The following is a 22,035-nucleotide window of genomic DNA, read 5'->3' on the forward strand; positions in this document are numbered from 1 at the left end:
GACCTGAGCCTGGAGCCAAGGTAGCGTGCGGCTCTCGCCCACTCGAAAGGTTGCAGGGAGTGAAAAATGAAGGTGTTGAAGGAGGCGACGAAAGCGAACTCCAGGGGGTAGCAAGGCAGAGACATACAACCCGTATTGAAGGTCAAGAGAGTCGTCAAAAAAGGAACGATAAGACGGATGGTCGGGCATTGACAGTAGCCGACAGGCATACCGACAAAGCAGTATATCGCGCCGGTAGGTGAGTGGCAATTCGCCAGCGTCAGCATGAAGACTCTCTACGGGACTGGTATAAAATGCTCCGATCGCAAGTCGTAAACTCCGATGTTGTATGGAGTTGAGGCGGCGTAAGATGGATGGCCGTGCAGAGGAGTATACGAAGCTCCCATAATCCAGCTTGGAGCGGACGATCGACCGATATAGACGAAGTAGGACGGTTCGATCCGCTCCCCACGACATACCACTGAGAACACGGAGGACATTTAAAGAACGGGTACAACGGGCGGCCAAATATGACACATGGGGAGACCAGCTAAGTTTCCTGTCAAAGGTAAGGCCTAAAAATTTGATTGTCTCCACGAGTGGGAGAGCAAAGGGACCGAGTCGTAAGGACGGTGGGAGAAACTCTTTGTAGCGCCAGAAGTTAATACAGACCATCTTCTCGTCAGAAAAACGGAAGCCATTGGCGACACTCCAGGAGTAAAGACGGTCAAGAGAACGCTGAAGACAGCGCTCCAGGACACGTGTACACTGCGCGCTGCAATAGGTGGTAAAATCGTCCACGAAAAGGGAGCCTGATACATCAGCTGGGAGGCAATCCATTATTGGATTGATCGCGATGGCGAAGAGAGCGACGCTCAAAACTGAGCCCTGTGGCACCCCATTCTCCTGGCGAAAGGTGTCGGACAGGACAGAACCCACACGTACCCAAAACTGTCGATCCATTAAAAAGGAACGAATAAAAAGAGGGAGGCGACCGCGAAAGCCCCATGTATGCATGGTGCGGAGAATGCCCGCCCTCCAACAGGTGTCGTAAGCCTTCTCCAAATCGAAGAACACAGCCGCAGTCGGGCGCTTCCGCAAGAAGTTATTCATAATGAAGGTCGACAAGGTAACCAGATGGTCAACAGCAGAGCGGCGCCTGCGAAATCCACATTGTACATTGGCAAGTAGGCGTCGAGACTCGAGCAGCCAAACCAATCGAGAGTTAACCATTCGCTCCATCACTTTACAGACACAGCTGGTAAGCGAGATAGGTCGATAACTGGAAGGCAAGTGCTTGTCCTTCCCCGGCTTAGGAATCGGGACAACAATAGACTCGCACCAGCATGCGGGAACATGTCCCTCAATCCAGATGCGATTGTATGTACGAAGAAGAAAACCTTTACCCGCAGGAGAAAGGTTCTTCAGCATCTGAATATGAATAGAATCAGGCCCTGGAGCGGAGGACCGTGATCGGCCAAGTGCGGTTTCGAGTTCCCGCATGGTGAATGGGGCATTATAACTTTCACAATTCGAGGAGCGGAAGTCAGGTGGCCTAGCCTCCTCTGCCTGTTTGCGGGGGAGGAAGGCAGGGTGGTAATGAGCGGAGCTCGAAACCTCGGCGAAAAAGCGGCCGAAGGCATTGGAGACAGCCTCAGGGGCCACAAGGACTTCATTCGCGACCTTCAAGCCAGAAACTGGGGAGGGGACCTTAGTGCCAGATAGCCGGCGCAGGCTACCCCAGACAACAGAAGAAGGAGTAGAACTGTTGAAGGTGCTTGTGAAAGCAGCCCAGCTGGCTTTCTTGCTTTCTTTAATAATACGACGACACTGAGCACGTAATCGTTTATAATTAATACAATTCGCCACCGTAGGGTGGCGTTTAAAGGTGCGTAAAGCACGTCGACGAGCACGTAAAGCGTCTCTACATGCTGCGGTCCACCAGGGGACCGGTACGCGACGAGGAGAAGAAGTAGGGTGAGGGATGGAATATTCAGCAGCAGCGAGAATGACTTCCGTGAGGTGTGCGACATGACGATCGCAGCTTGTGAAGGTTTGATCCTGAAAGGTCGCCCTGGAAGAGAAGAGCCCCCAGTCTGCCTTGGAGATGGTCCAACGAGAGGAGCACGGAGAGGGAGTATGCTGCAGGAGATGGATAACACACGGGAAGTGGTCGCTCGAATATGTATCAGCAAGTGCATACCACTCAAACCGGCGTGCAAGTTGGGGAGTACATATAGAGAGGTCTAAATGGGAATAGGTATGAGATGTGTCCGAAAGAAAAGTAGGGGCGCCAGTATTGAGGCAGACAAGATTGAGCTGGTTGAAAAGGTCTGCTAACAAGGAGCCCCTCGGGCAGGATGCGGGAGAGCCCCAAAGAGGATGGTGGGCATTGAAGTCTCCAGTTAACAAAAATGGTGCAGGTAGCTGAGCAATAAGTTGCGTCATGTCTGCCCTGGTAACGGCAGATGACGATGGAGCGTAAACGGTACAAAAGGAAAACGTAAAAGTAGGGAGAGTAATGCGGATGGCAACTGCCTGCAGGCCGGTGTGCAACGTGACGGGATCGTAGTAAATATCATCCCGGACCAGCAACATAACCCCTCCATGAGCTGGGATACCTACCACAGGGGGTAGGTCAAAACGCACAGAGGTGTAGTGTGCCAAGGCAATTTGATCGCATGGGCGTAGCTTCGTTTCCTGGAGGGCTACGACGAGTGGACGATGCAAGCGGAGCAGCAACTTCAAGTCCTCTCGGTTGGAGCGAATGCTGCGAATATTCCAGTTAATAAGTGCCATCGTAAGAAAAGGAAGATGAGAGAAGGGGTCACCTCGAAGGCCGCTTAGGGCCTGGCTTCGAGCGAGCACTGCCGCCGCTAGCAGGAGGCGGACAGTCATCGTCCATTGGGTCTATAGGGTCATCGGCCATCTCGGGAGGATGGCCGGGAGGGGGAGCTTCCTCCGCCGGTGAACGGCCAGATGTTCGGCTACCAGCGGTGCGGCCAGGCGAAACGGATGACGGCCTGGGGCGGCAACCGCTGGGTGGCGCAGGAGAAGAAAGGCGCCGCGGCAGAGAAGGAGAACTGTGCTTCCTATGCGCCTTTTTAGAAGGACGTTTGGTGGAAGTACCGGTCGAAGGCTGGGAGGTCGAGGGACGGAGGAAGTCTGCACGGGATGGTTCCTTCTTGAAGGCCCGTGCATCTGACTTCGGGGTCTTCGACTGAGCAGAAGCTGAGGAAGTGGCTGGTGTCTGTGGGGTGATGGGAGGAATAGGAGACGTCGACCGTGCGATCTTAGCACTGGCCGAACGGACGACCGTGGTGCTGAAGGTCAGATCGCATGTCTGGGTTGCTACCTCCCGGGTAGTCCGAGGAGAGGCGAGGACAGTGCTGTATTTCCCCGCTGGGAGCAGCGTGGGCTTCCTACTAGCCAATAGCTTGCGAGCAGCCGAGGTGGACACTTTCTCTTTGACTCGAATTTCCTGAATACAGCGTTCTTCCTTATAGACAGGACAGTCGCGGGAGGATGCGGCATGGTCACCCTGACAGTTCACACAACGAGGAGACGGAGGTGGACAGTCACCCTCATGGGCATCCCTGCCACAAGTGACACATTTAGCCGCATTGGAGCAAGACTGTCGAGTGTGATTGAAACGCTGACACTGGTAGCAGCGCGTAGGTGTCGGGACATAGGGGCGAACAGAAATAACCTTGTAGCCCGCCTTGATGCGCGATGGCAGCTTGACACTATCGAAGGTTAAGAAAAGTGTCCGGGTCGGTATAAGGTCATTGTTGACCTTTTTCATGACCCGATGGACAGCCGTCACGCCCTGCTCAGCGAGGAAAGATTGAAGCTCCTCGTCAGTCAATCCGTCGAGAGAGCTACTATAGACTACACCACGAGACGAATTCAAAGTGCGGTGGGCCTCCACCCGGACAGGGAACGTGTACAAGAGTGTGGCCCGAAGCAGTTTTTGTGCCTGAAAGGCACTCTCAGTTTCTAGTAATAAGGTACCGTTACGCAACCTGGTACAAGATTTGACAGAGCCGGCTATGGCATCTACGCCCTTCTGAATTACGAAAGGGTTGACAGAGGAAAAATCCTTTCCGTCCTCAGATCGAGAAACTACGAGGAACTGTGGGGCAGGCGGTAGTACTTTTGTCACTGTTGGCTGGTCACGTTTCCGTTTGTGGGTCGAAGTCGAAAGCGATGGAGTAGAATCCATTCCGGAGGAATCCCCCATGATTGCCAGCGTCTCCGATGGCGCGCTCCTTCCTTGTGGGGACCCTCTCAGAGGGCACTCCCGCCTTAGGTGAATGTTTACACCTCAGGTCACACCTCCCGAGAAACAGACGGAGGGACCAATCGGCATGGTCAGAAGGTATCAGCTCAGGCAATCACCCCTCCCCGGGCCTGGCCTTTACCAGGGGGTACGCGCGTGCCTTACATGTCTACCCAGGGCGGGGACTTACGCGTTACCCCGTCACCGGCTACGCGTGCGAACGCGTGGGTCGGCCTTCAGACACGCACAGGGAGGAAGGAAGTAGAGAAAAAAGAAGAGAGAGGGAGAAAGAGGACAGACTGTCTCAAACGCCGAGGCGGAGACCAGAGAAGGCAAGGAGAAGAAGGCAATGAGAAAGCAAGGAGAAGGAGGCAATGAGAAGGCAAGGAGAAGGAGGCAATGAGAAGGCAAGGAGAAGGAGGCAATGAGAAGGCAAGGAGAAGTCAAGGGAAAGAGTAAGGAAGACAGTGAAGTGGAGAAGAGCAAAGAAAGGAACCAACAAAAGGAAGGAAGAAACGAGAAGTGAAAAACCAAAAAGACCACGATTATAGGTCGTGAAACCGTCCGTCTCCGGACGCAGGCGCTAACTACCCCCGTGAGGGGGATGGACTTCTTTTAGTCGCCTCTTACGACAGGCAGGAATACCTCGGGCCTATTCTAATCCCCGGACCCGCAGGGGGGGTGTGCGTGTGTGCGAGTGTATACCTGTCCTTTTTTCCCCCTAAGGTAAGTCTTTCCGCTCCCGGGATTGGAATGACTCCTTACCCTCTCCCTTAAAACCCACTTCCTTTCGTCTTCCCCTCTCCTTCCCTCTTTCCTGATGAGGCAACAGTTTGTTGCGAAAGCTTGAATTTTGTGTGTATGTTTGTGTTTGTTTGTGTGTCTATCGACCTGCCAGCGCTTTTGTTCGGTAAGTCACCTCATCTTTGTTTTTATATATAAAGTATCATATTGATTATTTATCTAACACAATGAATGCAAATACATTCAAGGAAGCTATAAATGTTCAAGGAGAAAGTAGAGATGATGTCTCCAGAACGAAATTTTCACTCTGCAGCAGAGTGTGCACCGATATGAAACTTCCTGGCAGGTTAAAACTGTGTGCCGGACCAAGACTCAAACTCGGGACCTTTCCCTTTCATGGGCAAGTGCAAGAGCAACAGACATATGAATGTAGTGACAACTACTCTGTCCTTTGGAATTGCTAGTTTCTGCTTCAAGAAGGAAAGCTGGGACAAAGTCTGAAAGGAAGGGCAGATCTCTAAGACCACAGGTTCAAGGGATGATGGGAGACAAAGATCTTGGAATGGAAAATTTCAACCCTTGAAGGTAAGTATTGGCAGGCTGTCTCCTTGTAATTTCATAGATTTTTTTAAAATGTATACGTTTTGTATAGTTATAGCAACTAGCGAGTCATAAAACAGTTTCAGACAATACACTGTACCTCAATGCTAACTGAGTAAAATAATATATCCAACAAACACACACACACACACACACACACACACACACACACACACACACACACACACAAAATAAATCTGCTGCAATGAAGCCTTATATAACAAACATTATTAAATCATGTGCACTTACAATGCAATCTTCTTCTGTCAGAGAGTAGTCTCCATAAAATGGATTGGTAACAAGACAAGACTCGTAGAAAAGGTATGTCCAATCCCACACTGGCAACAACTAAAAATGAAAATTAATTTTGATCATAAGTACCTCAATAATCTAACAAACATGTTTAAGGAAGCTGACAAATGATTAAGCCCTATGCTCACGACATATAATCACGGAACATATTGTTATATATCTATAATGGGAAAAATTAAAAACAAACATTTTATTAAAGTAATGACAAAATGAAATACTAATACTAAGTGTTCAGTTTAACAATTCACTATATCTTAGAAAGCTTGATAGTGGGAAAGAAGGACTGTTTATCTGAGAATTCCACTTCTTATCCATCAGGAAATGTCATATTTTGAGCTTTGTGTGATGATTGCCAATGTCTATTGCTAGTTCTTGAACTTTATTAATTTTTGAAATAAATCTGTTTTATGGTGAGTATTAATCTTTGTACCACTGAACTAACTATGAGCCCATCATCTCAATTTTGGCTCACAATATCATGTTTAGGTCCTTTAACATTATGCTTGTGGCAACAGTATATCATGGAGGTTTTTGTAAATAATCATTTAATTTCTTTGTTATATCATTCAAACCAGGTATCTCAGTATAAATGGTAAATATTTCTGTGAGGTTAGTCTATGGAAAATTTTAGCATTAAAGTTTCTATTACTATGAGACTGACTTCCAGTTAGTGCAAGTACAATAGGAGGCGACAGTGTTAGAGCTAAACATACTGACAATGGAAAGGTAAGGTCACAGCCATCTGAATGTTTTGTATAAAATAAACCATAAAAAATGACAAGGGACATGAAAATAAAACAAACACAAACATACACACAAAATTCAAGCTTTCACAACAAACTGTTGCCTCATCAGGAAAGAGGGAAGGAGAGGGAAAGACGAAAGGATGTGGGTTTTAAGGGAGAGGGTAAGGAGTCATTCCAATCCCGGGAGCAGAAAGACTTACCTTAGGGGGAAGAAAAGGACGGGTATATACTCACACACACACATACACATATCCATCCACACATACACAGACACAAGCAGACATTTCTTGTCTTGCGAAAGCTTGAATTTTGTGTGTATGTTTGTGTGTCTATCGACATGCCAGCGCTTTCGTTTGGTTTGGTAAGTCACATCATCTTTGGTTTTTAGGTATATTTTTTCCATGTGGAATGTTTCCCTCTATTAATTTTATATATATATATATATATATATATATGAGAGTCACCTAACATTACCGCTGGAATGCACAGAAGTATGTTTTTTAACACAAACCTACGTTTTTTTAAATGGAACCCCGTTAGTTTTGTTACCCCATCTGAACATATAAACAAATACGTAATCAGTACCATGTGTTGCATTGTAAAATGTTAATTACATCCGGAGATATTGTAACCTAAAGTTGACGCTTGACTACCAATCCTCCGCTGTTCGATCGTGTGTATCTGAGAGCACCGATTTACGTAGGGATCCAAAGGGAACGGTTATGGACCTTAGGTACAGAAGAGACTGGAACAGCACATTAGGTCCACATGCTAACACGTTTTTATTGGTCTTTTTCACTGACGCACATGTACATTACCATGAGGGGTGAGGTACACGTAAACACGTGGTTTCCGTTTTCAATTACGGAGTGGAATAGAGTGTGTCCTGACATGTCAGGCCAATAGATGTTCAATGTGGTGGCCATAATTTGCTGCATACAATTGCAATCTCTGGCATAATGAATGTCGTACACGCCGCTGTACATCTGGTGTCACGTCGCTGCAGGCTGCCACAATACATTGTTTCATATCCTCTGGGGCTGTAGGCACATCACGGTACACATTCTCCTTTAACGTACCCCACAGAAAGAAGTCCAGAGGTGTAAGATCAGGAGAAACACAGCCGTCATCGTAAAAATGTCCCTGCAGATGCTGCTCGCCGACCGTGGCCCGTGTTTGTTACAACACGCAACTGAACGTCGGAGGTTTCAAGCATCAACTTTAGGTTACAATATCTCTGGATGTAATTAACATTTTACAGTGCAACAAATGGCACTGATTACGTATTTGTTTATATGTTCAAGTGTGCTAACAAAACTAACGTGGTTCCATTTAAAAAAACATAGGTTTTTGTTAAAAAAACATACTTCCGTGCATTTTTGTATAGTTTGTATTAAACAATTATACTAGCCCCTCTCTTCATGTTCGGTCTGTGGAATCGGTTCTTCAGTATTTGATGTGGTTTACGAAATATATCCAGCGGTAACGTTAGGTGACTCACCCTGTATATATATCTGTGTGTGTGTGTGTGTGTGTGTGTGTGTGTGTGTGTTTTATTGTCTCTATCGACGTACCAACGCTTTCGTTTGGTAAGTTACAGAATCTTTGTTTTTAGATATTTTTTTCCCATGTGGAACATTTTCCTCTATTATATTCAGATGAAGTAGTATGCTACACATGAAAACATGTAAACAGTTTACAGCAGTATGAGATACAGTTTCAGAAATCTCACCACTGACTCCAACACACTTTCCAGGTCTCTCTGCTTTGTCATACATACTAGGTACAGTTAATACTGTTCATAGTGTGAATGAGTGATTTGTCTCTTGTGTTTACTCCGTAGATAAGATTTTTTACCTGTCTGAAGAAGAGTATATCCACGATCTAAGCTGGGGATAGGGGTTTGGTGAGTGAAAACAAACCAAGTTGGTTTCATCTGTTCCCTACCCTTAGAGCTGGATACACTCTAATATAAAAAAGAAATTGGGTATCACTACCAGTTTAAAGAAAACTAAAAACATGCCTCATTAGCCACTCTTTCTAGAAATTATTTGAGTATTTAGATTAAAGGTTTAGAAAGTTGTTCTAGTTATGTGGCAAATGGCAGTGTGCATTTTAATCCTGTATGATAAGAAGTAATGTACTTTAAACAGGGTCAGTAGTTAAAGAGATAGGTAAAGAGTTTATTATTTTGAACAATACTATTGCAATCAAGCAATATTAAGCTATCAATAGTGGGTGAACAGGAATATCCTACTGTAACTGAGGAGACAGCAGTTTTTAATTTCAATTATTAACTTTAGTTGGCACAAGTATGAGTAGCTTTAAGCAGTGTACTGAGACAGTGAATTGCTAATGCACTTTAAAGATTAGATTTCAATGATTTCTTTGCCTTCTGTTAATGTAAAACTTGACCCATTCCACGTCCTTGAAGGTTCTCTTCCTAGATGGGACCTGTGAAACACAAATAAACAAAGCTGAAATGCATAGATGGTTTGAACCAGAAACTTTGAAGGTTCTGTGCCACTTCCTGGGCATGTGCTATTGGGCTGAGAGCTGTATGGTCCTCCCTGAATGGGTAAGAGGAGTACCACACATCAGAGGGTGCTACTTTGAAGACATAAGGATTTTATGAATTACTTGGCTCTCGATACAGTCTAGATGATAACAGTTGTAAGAGACCAAAGCATTCACGTTAGAGCAAAAGAAATGGGCTCACAGTTGAGAAGATTAGAATTCAAATGACCAATTTATGAAACATTTGCAACAGTGTCTCAGATTTTGAAACAATCCTTAAAAATAGTGGGGCTCATAAACACTAGGTCCAGAAACATGGCTAATACTCAAAACTGATAGCGAGATTTTTTACATTAAAAATCAGGAGCAGCCCCAGAGACCCCACTCATACAATGTGGCAAGGATATTTTGTTGCCATGTCATATCGTCAGTTTTTCATTAATCAAAAAAGATGGCAACTAGGTATGGGCATCTGGAAAAAGCTGTTCAGATGGCAGACTCTAGGGACACAAGATTATCAGTGGTAGAGCAACCCTGATGGAAACTGTCCTGGCATGGAGCCAGTAGGCCATGTGACTCCACGACCCAACCCAACCACCGACACACCATACGTTCTAGCAGCTTATAAAGAATGTTGGTGAGGCTGATGAGCCAATAGCTATCCACATCAAGCAGGTTTTTATCAGGTTTGAGCACTGGAACAATGGTGCTCTCCCGCCATTGCGATGGAAAGACACGATCACTCAACATCCAGTTGAAGATGATGAGGAGATGTCGCTTGTAGTCAGACGAAAGCTGTTTAATCATCTGACTATGGATCCAATATGGCCCAGTAGCTGTGTGGGGCAATGTGCAAGGGCGCTGAGGAGCTCCCACTCTGTAAATGGGGCGTTATAGGGCTCACTGTAGCGTGTAGTGAATGAGAGGACTTCCCTTCTATTTGCCGCTTGAGAGTGCAAAAGGCTGGGGGTAATTCTCCGCCACACAGGATCGAGCATAGTATTCAGCAATTGCATTTGTGTCAGTAGATAACACTCCATTGATGGTAATGCCAGGGACACCTGTTGGGGTCTGGTACCCAAAACACATCTGATTTTCGACCAGACTTTGGAAGGCACCCAATGGTCGAGACGTACCTCTCCAAACACTCTTGTTTCCATCTTTTTATAAACTGGTGATCCCGGGCACAGAGCTGTTTAAAAGCTATTACTTGCTCTAGGGAATCATGCCACTTATGTCACTGTAGAGCCCACCCACGCTCTTTTAATGGCCTCAGCAATTTCCGGCCACCATCAAGGTACGGTCATGCCAGGGGAACCCTAAGGAAGAAGGGTCACGTTTTCCGCCGCAGAAACGATTGTTCTAGTGATCTGCTCAACCACTACATTGATGGTACCATGTGGGGAGATTTAGTGGTGACAGCAGGGGTGAAAGCTTCCCAGTCTGCCTTGTTTAGAGCCCAATCTGGGCAGGCACCTGTGGGCATGATGCCAGGGGAGTGACAGGAAGATGCGAAAGTTGTCATTACCACACAAGTCATCGTGGACTCTCCAGTGGACAGATGGAAGAAGTCCTTGGCTGCAAAGTGATAACTAAATGGCTAAATAAGTGCCATGAACCACACTGAAATGTGTGGAATCCCCAGTATTTAGGAGGCAGAGGTCGAACTGAGACAGTAAATTTTCAACCTGTCTACCTCAGCCAGTAAGCATGATGCCACCCCACAAGGCGTTATGGGTGCTAAAATCTCCCAAAAGTAGGAAAGGTTTAGGGGGAGTTGATGAATCAGTGCAGCCAAGACATTCAGGGGTACCACACCATCTGGAAGAAGATATATGTTGCAGACAGTTATTTCCAGTGTCATCCTTATCCTGACAGCCACAGCTCCAAGAGGAGTGTGAAGGAACACAGGTTCACTACATAGCGAGTTCAGAACATAGACGCAAACTCCACCTGGTACACTATTATATTCACTATGGTTCTTATAGTAATATGAGGCAGTTTAAGCCTCAGGGTCACCTGCTGCCACCGACTTAGTTCCTGAGCAGTCTTGATCCATTGTGTCTGAGGGTCCAACGATATCTAGGTCCTCAGCAGATGCAAGAATCTCTACCACATCCTCAGACACAGAGCTTGTAGGTAGCAGTGGTGTGGGTGCCACAATTTCGTTGTTCTTGGGGGGGGGTCTTCTTTTTGGATTTCTCTCGCTGCTCCTTGGGTCTCTCTGGCTGGAGGGCTTCTTTGATTCAGTCTCCAGGACTGAGAAGGGTCGTGAAGCCCTACGACCAGTTTGGGCACTTCAACCATTGGAGAGTGTTATCTTTCCCACTAGTAGAAGCCTGGGAAGGGAGGTACGAAAGGACCCCTTCCTAGTGAGAGGAGCCGAAGAAGACTTGCACTTCTCCAGCTGAGAAGTGGGGACTGATGTCCCCAATGGTTGAGGGGGGGGGGGGGGGGGGGGGGACAGTGCTCCTGAGGTAGGTGGTGTGGGAGCAACAGGGAGGGAAGTGCCCTCCACCATCAAGAGGGCAGGTGCAGTCTTACAGCTCTGAGAGCCAACTGGAATTGACTGAACAGATGGGGCTAGAACTGTTCTTGTAGCACTGGCGTAATAAGATGTCAGAGGTACAGGATGTACGTGGTCAAATTTCCTCTTAGCCTCAGTGTAGGTCAGTTGGTGCCAGGTCTTTTATTCCATGATTTTCCATTCCTTCTGAAGAATACTGCAGTCCGGTGAGCAAGCAGAATGGTGGTTGACACAGATGAGGGTACATGAAGTATTGGGATGTGATGGACATCCACAGCCATGACATGTGACACTGGACGTACAGCGGGAAGACATATGTCTTAACTTCCAGCACCTAAAGCACCGTATTTGGGGAGTGATATATGGCTTGACATCACACTGGTATACCGACTTTCTTGGGTAATTAGTCACCCTCAAAGGACATGATGAAGGCACTGGTGGCTACCTGAGTATCCTTTGGACTCCTAAGTACACAATGGATGAAATAGACTCCTCATCACTCTAAGTTGCCATGCAGCTCGTCATCAGCCTGCAAAAGAAGATCCCTGTGAAATGTAATACCCTGGACCATATTTAAGCTCTTATGGGGTGTGAGGGAAACAGAAACATGCCCCAGCTTGTCACAGGCAAGTAGTGCCTGTGACTGGGCAGAGTATACTGTTTTTATCAGGACTGACCCTGATAGCATTTTGGACAGTCCCTCCACCTCTCTCAAACTTGTCCTCTAACTGCTCCACAAAAAAACAGAAGCTTTATCAACATGATGGATGCCTTATCAGCTCTCTGACATACGAGGTACTGGGTGGAATGAGATTCACTACCATTCTTAGCCTGGCGTTGCTCCCATGGTGTGGGCAGGGAAGGGAATGATTTGGGGTCATACTTCTCCACATTGTAGTTAGACTGCTGGTGTTCGACCACCAGCAAGAGATGAGATACGCTTCATTGCGTGTCATCCGCCCTGATGCCACCCACTCTGACCAGGAGTCCTCCCCAAGGGCACCACCCAGCTGCAGCAGAGGGCACCTGGAGGATGGCCATTCCTGGGAGTCCTGATGCCCCAGGGTGATGGGCATTTATTACTTGGCATACATGGGTAGTTAACAGCGCAGGCAACAGCAGAGTGATTCCTGTGTAGTCAGGGTGCTACAACCAACAGGATACATGGTGGCCCCACCACAACGGACTGGCTACCGTGCTGAATATCAGGTGCAAACAAATCCATTATTATCGTCAGAGCAGAAAACGCTACTGCACAGTGGATACAGGAAAATGCACCCAGGAGGGTGACCTCACCCAACAGCTGGAGAATGAGCAGAAGTGCAGATCCACAGTGATAAAGGATGCGAGGTCTTAGGGCATGATGGACATGATGCACCATGTAAGGTGCCCCAATTGGCTGGCTATTTGGGAAAATTTAGAAGAATGGAGGTCAAACCTGATAGGGGACTATCACAAAGGCCAAAACGTGTGAGACTCCTTTTAGTCTCCTCTTACGACAAGCAGGAATACCTCAGGCCTATTCTAGCCTGCGGACCCAAAGGCGGTGGGGGGGGGGGGGGGGGGGTGGGGGGGGGGGGGGACAATGAATGAATTGAGACATCACACAACAGCAGCTGTGGAAGCTGTAACTCAAGACATGCTCACTGCAGTTTGGGAACAATTTTAATACCACATTGACATATGTTGTGCACCTCAAAGGAGGGTACATTGAACACCTATGAAAAGGTATGAAAAAACTGAGTTTCCTGTTCATCAAAAAACAAAATTCATTGTGTATGTTTATTAGTTTCAGAAATATAGATGTGCCAAATTGGATGATTCTTTTTGATGCACCCTGTATTATCATGTCCTGCAGCTGCCCAACAAATTCGCAAATTGAGTTACAGACCATGTTAGAGGATTCACGCTGACCACTGATACTTTAAAAGAATGGATGGGTTGTACCCATGTGCATTGGTCAAGTAAAGTGTGGCAAAATACACAATTAGATTCTCAATAGCAACTAGAGGTTCAGCTCCAGATTTGGGTTTGTATATTCCTAGACCTTGTAGGTTTTTCACCAGGATGGCAGATCTGTGAAAGCGCTCAGGAAATGGGTAGGCATATCTGAGCTTTGCATTCCTCACAGACTGACCAACTCAGTTGCATAGTTGCTTTAGCTGCCGTTTGTACGTCCTGTGTGCTACATCTCTACAGTAAGTCGTGACTATAACATCATGAACAGATAAGACAGGCAAAAAGATCTGATCAGTGCAAATTACTGTATTTGCAGATTTGGTTGTGAACGTATTGATGAATGTTATGAGTGCCTGCTGCATGATAAATTAGCTCAAGCTGACTCTTGATTTCTCCAGTTACAATTACATGTTCATACAAATATTCAAGAGTTGAGAGTGCAGATTCAAAGTTGTCCAACTTTAGGCAGACTGTATATTACACAGAGGAGAGACTTTCTATAGAGTAGTTTAATCTCAATGAACATGAATTTGGCTGTTTATTCTCTATTTTAGATGTGAGAACCATCTTGGGGAACAAATTTGCTTGTACATAAGCATATTTACATGCAAATTTTTCCCACACCATCCCCTTATCTGTCACATCTGTCATGTCTCAGAAAAATGTAATCGTCAAGGCTTACCAAACTAGAAGGGGTACCCAGCTTCAGCAATGTCTCTGATGAGAGTACAACATGAAAATCAAGGTCATGAAATATGTACCAGAACTCAGTCAAGTTGGCTGGTACAGAATGCACATTAGCGTGTGTGATGTGTAGAGTAGAGCTATTACAGGTCATTTCTGTTATTAGATAGCTGGTAGGAGGGAAAGCTGACATGGAGTCAGCTGGAGACTACTTTTTTGAATGTGAGGGAAGGTGCATGGAGTTGTAAAAGACAGACAGAAAGAGAATGAGGACAGAGGAAGTAGGAGGTTCAATGTCAAGTACACTTGTCTGGCACAGAGCATGAGTTTACAGACTGATAAAACACAGTAAAAAGATGAGTAGTCTATGATACAATGGTAATAAAAGAGTGATTATACTGATGATGAGCAACAGAGTATACTAAAATGATAACATAAAAGGAAACAGTGAGAGCAGCAGAGAAAACAGCATATCTAAGGTTATGTCACTAATAAATAAAAAATTAATTTGGCAGTATATTTATTGTATGAATCAAAATCCTGTGAGACTATTGCAGTAATAGTGAAATAATGATTATATTGGTACTGTAGGTATGAAAATTGAACAAAAACTGCAAACATAAACCTAAAGAAACAAATGATGTTAACAGAAAGTTTTCAAGGAAAATACTACAAAATAAAATGTTTATTTATGAAGATCACTTTGGCCTTACACAACTTAGGTTTCTAAGTTCTGTGTAGTTGCTCACAGTGATTTTCCATATGTGTCTTTACAATTATCATGCCATTTCTGGTTCACACATTCTGCAATCGAAAATGAGAAATTGTACTCTTCAATGCTTTCACTATTTCAAATGTGAGGTCCTCATGCATGATCACTCCTGATTTTGCTAATTTCTTCTTTGGCCCAAAGACTTCGGAATGTTTCAGGGAGGACATGAATTTTATTATGATGAGGTGGGGTTTCTTTGAATCTGGTACTGTGCATCCTACACTTTGTGATGGGCCTACAAGACATCTGCTAAAATAAAACTGAATGCTATCCCAGGGCCTGAAAAACCTGCACTTCCTTTCTGACCTTTCATAAACCACATTCTTTTCATCCCAAGTAAGGAACTGATAATTCCTAAAGCAAGGATAGATTCTTGTACTTTGGTTTGTGTTTTTTCAGTACTAACAATTTTGCCTCTTTAAGGCAAGTTCTGGCATCCAATAGTCTCAAAAGTAATTGAGGACATTCAATATAAGTGCTACTCTAAAATTGAGAGTTTGGTACAGGAGAGGAAATTGTAGCGAGCCACATCAGACAAGTCAGAAGACTCATGGAAAAGAAGTATTACTGTAAGTGTTTCTAAAATTTTATTAATAGTGTTTGTAATTTCTTAAAGAGAATGAAATTTTTTCCACTACACTTTATTGATGATGAGGAGCTCTCTCATGGGGATATGTACTCTTGTTTCCATTGTGTACTGAACATTGAATCTTGATTCATTTTAACACAACTAGTTCTTTCATTTATCATGGTCTTTAGACTGCTACACACAAAAGGGGGTCCAGGGGAGGGGAGTGAGTCAAATTATATATTAACTGACAGAAATAGAAGTAAGAAATTAATTTTGTAGGCTGCATCAAAAATTAATTATCATTAAACTGCTAAATTTTATTTGTGCTTGCACAAGCTTTAAAATAACATAATAATAATAGTGGGAAATTAAACCCACTCAGCTTCCAAAACAATCTCCACATTAATGTTGTAGTAAAATATCCTAAGTTCTATTTTTGGTTTGTTATGAAGTCTTTTCCACTGTACTCCAGATTGCCTCCATTATCCAGCTGTGGAGTGTCATTTGTTATAGAGATAACTTTATTATGTTTGATTCCTGGTGTTCTCTCGAGGATTTTATGGATTGAAAACATTGAAGTGAAACTATGTAAGGCTCATTGGGTAAAATGAGAAATGTCTAGAGTAAGCCTCAGTTGATTTAAGAGTATCAGGAATCTGTTGAGATCAGATCAGCAAAGTGGCTAAAATAGCTGCAACAACTTTCGGAAGACACAACAGCTTGTTGTTAGGTTATGTGTAACACAATCAGCTTATAAGAATGAAGAAATTGAAACATCACAAAAGTCTGTTTATAGAAGTCAAAGAATCAAAGTCATCAAACTCCTTTTTCCAGAACTCAAGATTTGCCACAGGTGTCACTGTATCAGTCACTAACCAAATGCTCAAAAGTGGTAGGCAGAGATGAATAGTACAATATCCTGTGATTATTTTTTTAATAGTGAGAATTTTTTTCATCAAAAAATTTAGCAGATTACTCATCAATCTGCTCTACATAGTGGAAACACCTTCACAGGAGCATTGATTTCTTGCCAAGTGTCTTAACACACAACAGCAACTTTATAATGAAAATAATATTACTGAATAATCCTATGAAAAAAATACTAATTCAGTTATGTATTTTTGCTGCAGCTTGTCCAGAAATGGACAGCATGTGATGTTAGGTCAGTATTCAGTCACATACTTCTCAACAGGGTATGAACAATTGCTCTAGATTCAATGTTGTACGTACCTATTCGCAACCCACTGCCACGTAAAATATGACAATGATATTTTTCAAAGTTATGATCAGGTGCAATTAACCCTGGACATTGTTTCTATCAAAACAAAGTTTTTACTCTGTGTCAGTATCACACATGCCTCAAACACTTCTTAAGAAAATAAAAAATAAATAAAATGAAAAAAATTATAATCACAAAAAAGAACTGCTTTCAGAACTAGAAGTCTACCATCTAGTAAAGTAAATGAAAGGGTGTGATGAAAAAATTTGATTTTATTTCAGCAGATTCTTGGTCTATGTATATGATAAGGAAATAAACAGTGAAATGGTGGCAAAGGCGATATTTGAAAAATATGAGCAGGAGTGTGTGGCAGAGTATGCAGATGTCCAGTAAGGAACGAGTAATGACAGACTGAGAATATATGGGAATGGGAAGCCAAGAATAACTATTAAAGAAGCAAACAGCCTGTGTAGGATACCATAACTAAGATTACTTTAGATATTTAACTATATAGTGTACTTCAGATTACCTATCAACAAGAAATTAGGTATGTGGGTAAAAAAAACTAAACAGCATAATGAACAGATCATCATAGTCAGTACAGACGCAAACAATGACTTCCTAGAATAGTACAGGCATACAGGGTGTGGGTAAATTCTGGTTACTAACTTCTATGACTTTTAGAGGCAAGTGGGTACATAATATTTTGATTAGGAACCTATGTCCAGAAAAGTACTGTTTCTGTTTTATTACGGTTTCAGTTCAGATGTGTAACACATCCACATCTGCTGAGGGAAAGAGAGAAGTCTCAGGGCTGCTAGTCCCGGTATGCAATAGGGTAGACAGCATGACGTGTACAACATCAGATGGTCACCTGATGTCACTAATGTATGCCTTGCTGCGAGTTAAGTTTATGAGACTCCCATAGAGACAGAGGAAGACCTGCTGGCAAGAGTTCTGGCTGCTACATTAGAAATCCAAGAGACACCAGGTGGGATGGAGAGTGTGTCCCAGAACATGCTTCATATGTACAGTGTGTGTAAAAGTGTTGTTGGCTGCCACATCGAGCCACTGTTGTACTGCATCAGCAATGTTCTGAATGTACAGTACGCTGGGTTCTTTTTTGTTTTGAAACAATCTAGACTCACAATTTTTGCATATTAATACAAACAAATGTGCTTATGTGATAAACAGATGTTTATGTTCCCTTTTGAATCATTACCTAAGAATTGTACGAGTCACGGCTAAGTCAATTCCTCAGCCAGAAGTGGACGAGTTAAGCATCTGAACTGAAACTGTTATTGAACAGAAATGGTAAGTTTCCAGACATGGGTTCCTATTCAAAATAATATGCACTTACTCCATTCTAGAAGTTTGTAACTGTAATTTCTGAACTCCCTGTAAATGCTTACAGCCTTAGCAGATGAGAAGATTGATAAATTGTATGTATACATGAAAGAAATTATTCAGTACATGAAGGAATGCAAAAATTTAATTATGTAGGGTACTGGAATTTGACAGTAGGAAAAGAAAGAGAAACAAGTATGAGATTAGAGGAACATTGACTGGGAGAAAGGAATGAAAGAGGAATCTGCCTGTTAGAATTTTGCATAGAGTACAATTTAATCATGGCTATTATTTGGTTTAAAAATCGTTAAAGGAGTTCAACATATTGTAGAGACACAAGGTACCAGAATCCAAAAGAAAATTAAAAACATTCCATTATCAGCTCTTACTACAAATTGCCTGAATAACTACATTCAGGGATTGAAAGGTTCTGTTAGCAACACAGCAAGTAGCAATGCTTGTTATAACGCTAGGTGATAAGTAATAATGTGCTAAACATAGAACATAGTATTTGCAAATGTAAATACTATTTTCTTTGAAACATACAATCTTCATCAAGTAAATATGAATCTACTAATAGCAGATCGACAGCATATATATGGTAAAAGCGAAGCAGTAGCAGCTTTTTTCGAAGTAGCATCTTTCCTACTAATTTACTCGATAACATTTATATGGCTTAATCGTTTTTAGTATTAAGAGTATAGTCATTGTCTCGTTGTCAATGCAGTATAGATAATTCAGTATCTATGATGCCTTTGTCTCATATTAACATATGCCTTGACTCATTTCACATCTTTGAAGGTTCTCTGTGATAAAACTAATGAAAGGATGGATGGTTTATACAACCTATGAAAGATTCAAAAACATTTTTAGGAAGAGATATAGATCCTGGCCACAATTTATTGGTGACAAAATGTAGATTAAAGTGGAAAAATTGCAGGATAGTAGGAAACAAAGAAGATGGGACCTGGATAATCTGAAACAACACAGGTTGACAATAATTTCAAAGGGAGCACTAGGTAACAACTAACTGACATAGACAAAAGAAATAAAGTGGAAGATAAAAAGGAAACACTAGAAGATGAAACAGTGAGGGCAGTGCAGTTGACCAAAAAACAATACCCTGCAGAAATCCTAAGACTCCAGTGTGGTAAAGAACTGTTGTAGTACAGAAGAATTCTGAAGATTTCTTTGCTAGACTGGATACTTAATGAGGATGTAATGAATATAATTAGAGAAAAAAAGCTTTGTGGCACAATTTGATTGAAAGAAGGGGTCAGTTGATATGACATAAGAAGCATAAAGGAATAGTTAATTCGGTGATGAAAGGAAGTTGAGGAAGGGGGGGGGGGGGGTTGAATGATTATGCAGACATGAAAATCTTTTAGAGGACAGACTAGCATAGAGAGTTGCATCAAACCCAACTTCAGACAAAGTGGTAGAGCAAGCAAGGGAGGCAATACTTTGAGAAAATTTACAATGGGGAGTTTCCACATGCTCCACTTCCAGTGTCAACACTTTTACAGGAAGATACCAGATATGGATGTGCTGATCAATGCATAAAATGAAAAGGCAATGACACCAGATGATCTACTTGCAGATCTGTGGAAATCAAAAGACACAGATTCATCTGGATGGCTGATTTCTTCAACAAAACTATTGAAGAGGGAAGGATTCAAGCTGACTGGACATGTAGTAAAACAGTTTCAATTTCAGAGAAGGGCAGCCCATCTGAATGTAGCAGCTGTCACCCTATATGTCTTCTATCACACACAGTGAATGTCATTGAATGTATCACTGATAAAAGAATCCAAAAAATTATCGGTCTCACCAATAGTCAGTGTGGATTTGTGAAGGACTGTGGGATAAAAGTGAAATTTTTACTTTACAGATAAGGACTCTACAAGAGTTGCTGCAAGCTCCTACTTCAAAAGTTGTGTGGACTTATGGCACCTTCTCTATACATATACAAACATATGCTGAAAACTAGTGGTAATTTTTGAGGTCCACAAAGTAGTAGTGATTACCATAGCTGTAACACTCACAACTATGGTCCCTTCTCCATACTGAGTGAGGAAAAACAACTCTTGTTCAAAGATATGTGAGCCACTTAAGTGATGTTCTTTATAATTTGTTGTGTACATATGTAAAGAGGCTGAGAAGAAAATGGCCATTATAGCAAGGTTAAAATCATTTCTACATTGTAAACAAATGTTAACTTAATGAAACACTAGGCCCTCATTTATTGTTGAGCATTTTTTAATCTGTTAATGTGTGTACCCCCTATGCCATGTGTTTTTGCACAAGAATGTTCCAGCTACTGGTTTCTTGTTTTTCTGTTTCAGATGCAATCAAATGTGTCTTCACAGAAAAGCGATCTGTTGCAAGGTTAGCTGTGATGGATATAATGTTGACAGGCATTTGTGTATTCATGTTTGTTTTTTTTTTTTGGCAGTGTTATATAATGTATTTTTCAGACGTATACTAAAACAACTTTTTGTATCTACATATTTTACTGAATATATTTCTTTTGCCTGTTTAAATCCCCTTGTAGCTTTCTTGGCAAATCATGTACCAGGCAAGATGGCTAAGATGGTGTTAATGCAGAGTGTCACATCCACATGGAGTTGGTGGTGGGGGGGGGGGGGGGGGGGGGGGAGGGGAGGGGGGTCTGTACTCCATCTGATCACCCTGACCTGGGTTTTCCACTGTTTTCCCAAGTTGCCATAAGGTCATGGCCGACTTCCTTAACTATCACCTTGCCTAATGCTATATCCTGTTTTGACAATTTTCCTTATCAATGTCAATAATTGTTTATAATATTGTAGACAATCATATCATCTTGAATGTTATGATAGCATGTATTATAATTCATTATGGAGTCATGCCACATGTCTCACCTGATTTTGGCATAGGACTGGCATATGCCATCTGTTATCAAGTTAATTCCAACTTCATAACTGAAGACATAACTCTTCCCGTTCTAGAAGGATATTTTTGGCTCAGAAACAGGCGGTTTAGGCAATAAGTGGTGTGAGTTCACAAACCTCCTGTCAACCTCTGTTCACGAGTCTGGGTATTTGACATTGGCCTCTCAATATGTGTATTCCTTATTGTCGTTTCTTGTTACCAATATTAGTTTATTCAAAGAATAAGCAGCTTTCATTCGGTTAATACTTGGCAGAAATCAAACCTCCATTTGGATCGGACTTCCTTAACTCTTGTGCAAAAAGGTGTGCAGTATACTGCTGCATCCATTTTCAATAAGCTGCCACTCGAATTCAAAAATCTTAGCAGTAATCCACGCGCTTTCAAATCGAAACTGAAGAGTTTCCTCATGGGTCACTCCTTCTGTTCTGTCGGGGAGTTCCTTGAAAAATTAAGCTGATTCTTATTGTATTGCTGATAGCGTTTACTTAAACTTATGGACTGACTTTTTTTTCAGGTTCATGAACATTTATTTTTATCTGTTATTACTTTTATGTTGTAAGTTCATGTACTGACATGTTCCATGACCTTGGAGATTTGCTCCTCAATTTGGTCCTACAGAACTTGACATGTAAATAAATAAATAAAACATACATTAAGCACAGTAATATATTTGCACTCTTGTGCATACATTAAAAGTCCATATGACACAGAATTCTACTTTCCCTCATCTTAAGGCTTTCTGACGAACAGTTAAACCTGTTCATGTGCAACTCTGCAACACATCTTACATTTTGTGAAATTTCCTAATTGGCTTCAGATAAAAGCTGCTGCAAAATTAGCAGTTT

The 22,035-nt window shown here is 42.8% G+C and overlaps 1 protein-coding gene across 1 annotated transcript in view; it reads right to left on the reverse strand.

Moving 5' to 3' along the window:
• LOC124711773 overlaps positions 1–22,035 on the reverse strand; it is a 76,709-nt gene that overhangs the window by 50,976 nt on the left and 3,698 nt on the right. Inside the window, exon 2 of the mRNA XM_047241988.1 lies at positions 5,855–5,953. Coding sequence (XP_047097944.1) covers positions 5,855–5,953 — 99 coding nt within the window. The remainder of the gene's footprint in view (positions 1–5,854; positions 5,954–22,035) is intronic.

The sequence above is a fragment of the Schistocerca piceifrons genome, chromosome 8 (genome assembly GCF_021461385.2).
Source record: "Schistocerca piceifrons isolate TAMUIC-IGC-003096 chromosome 8, iqSchPice1.1, whole genome shotgun sequence".
Lineage (NCBI taxonomy): Eukaryota > Metazoa > Arthropoda > Insecta > Orthoptera > Acrididae > Schistocerca > Schistocerca piceifrons.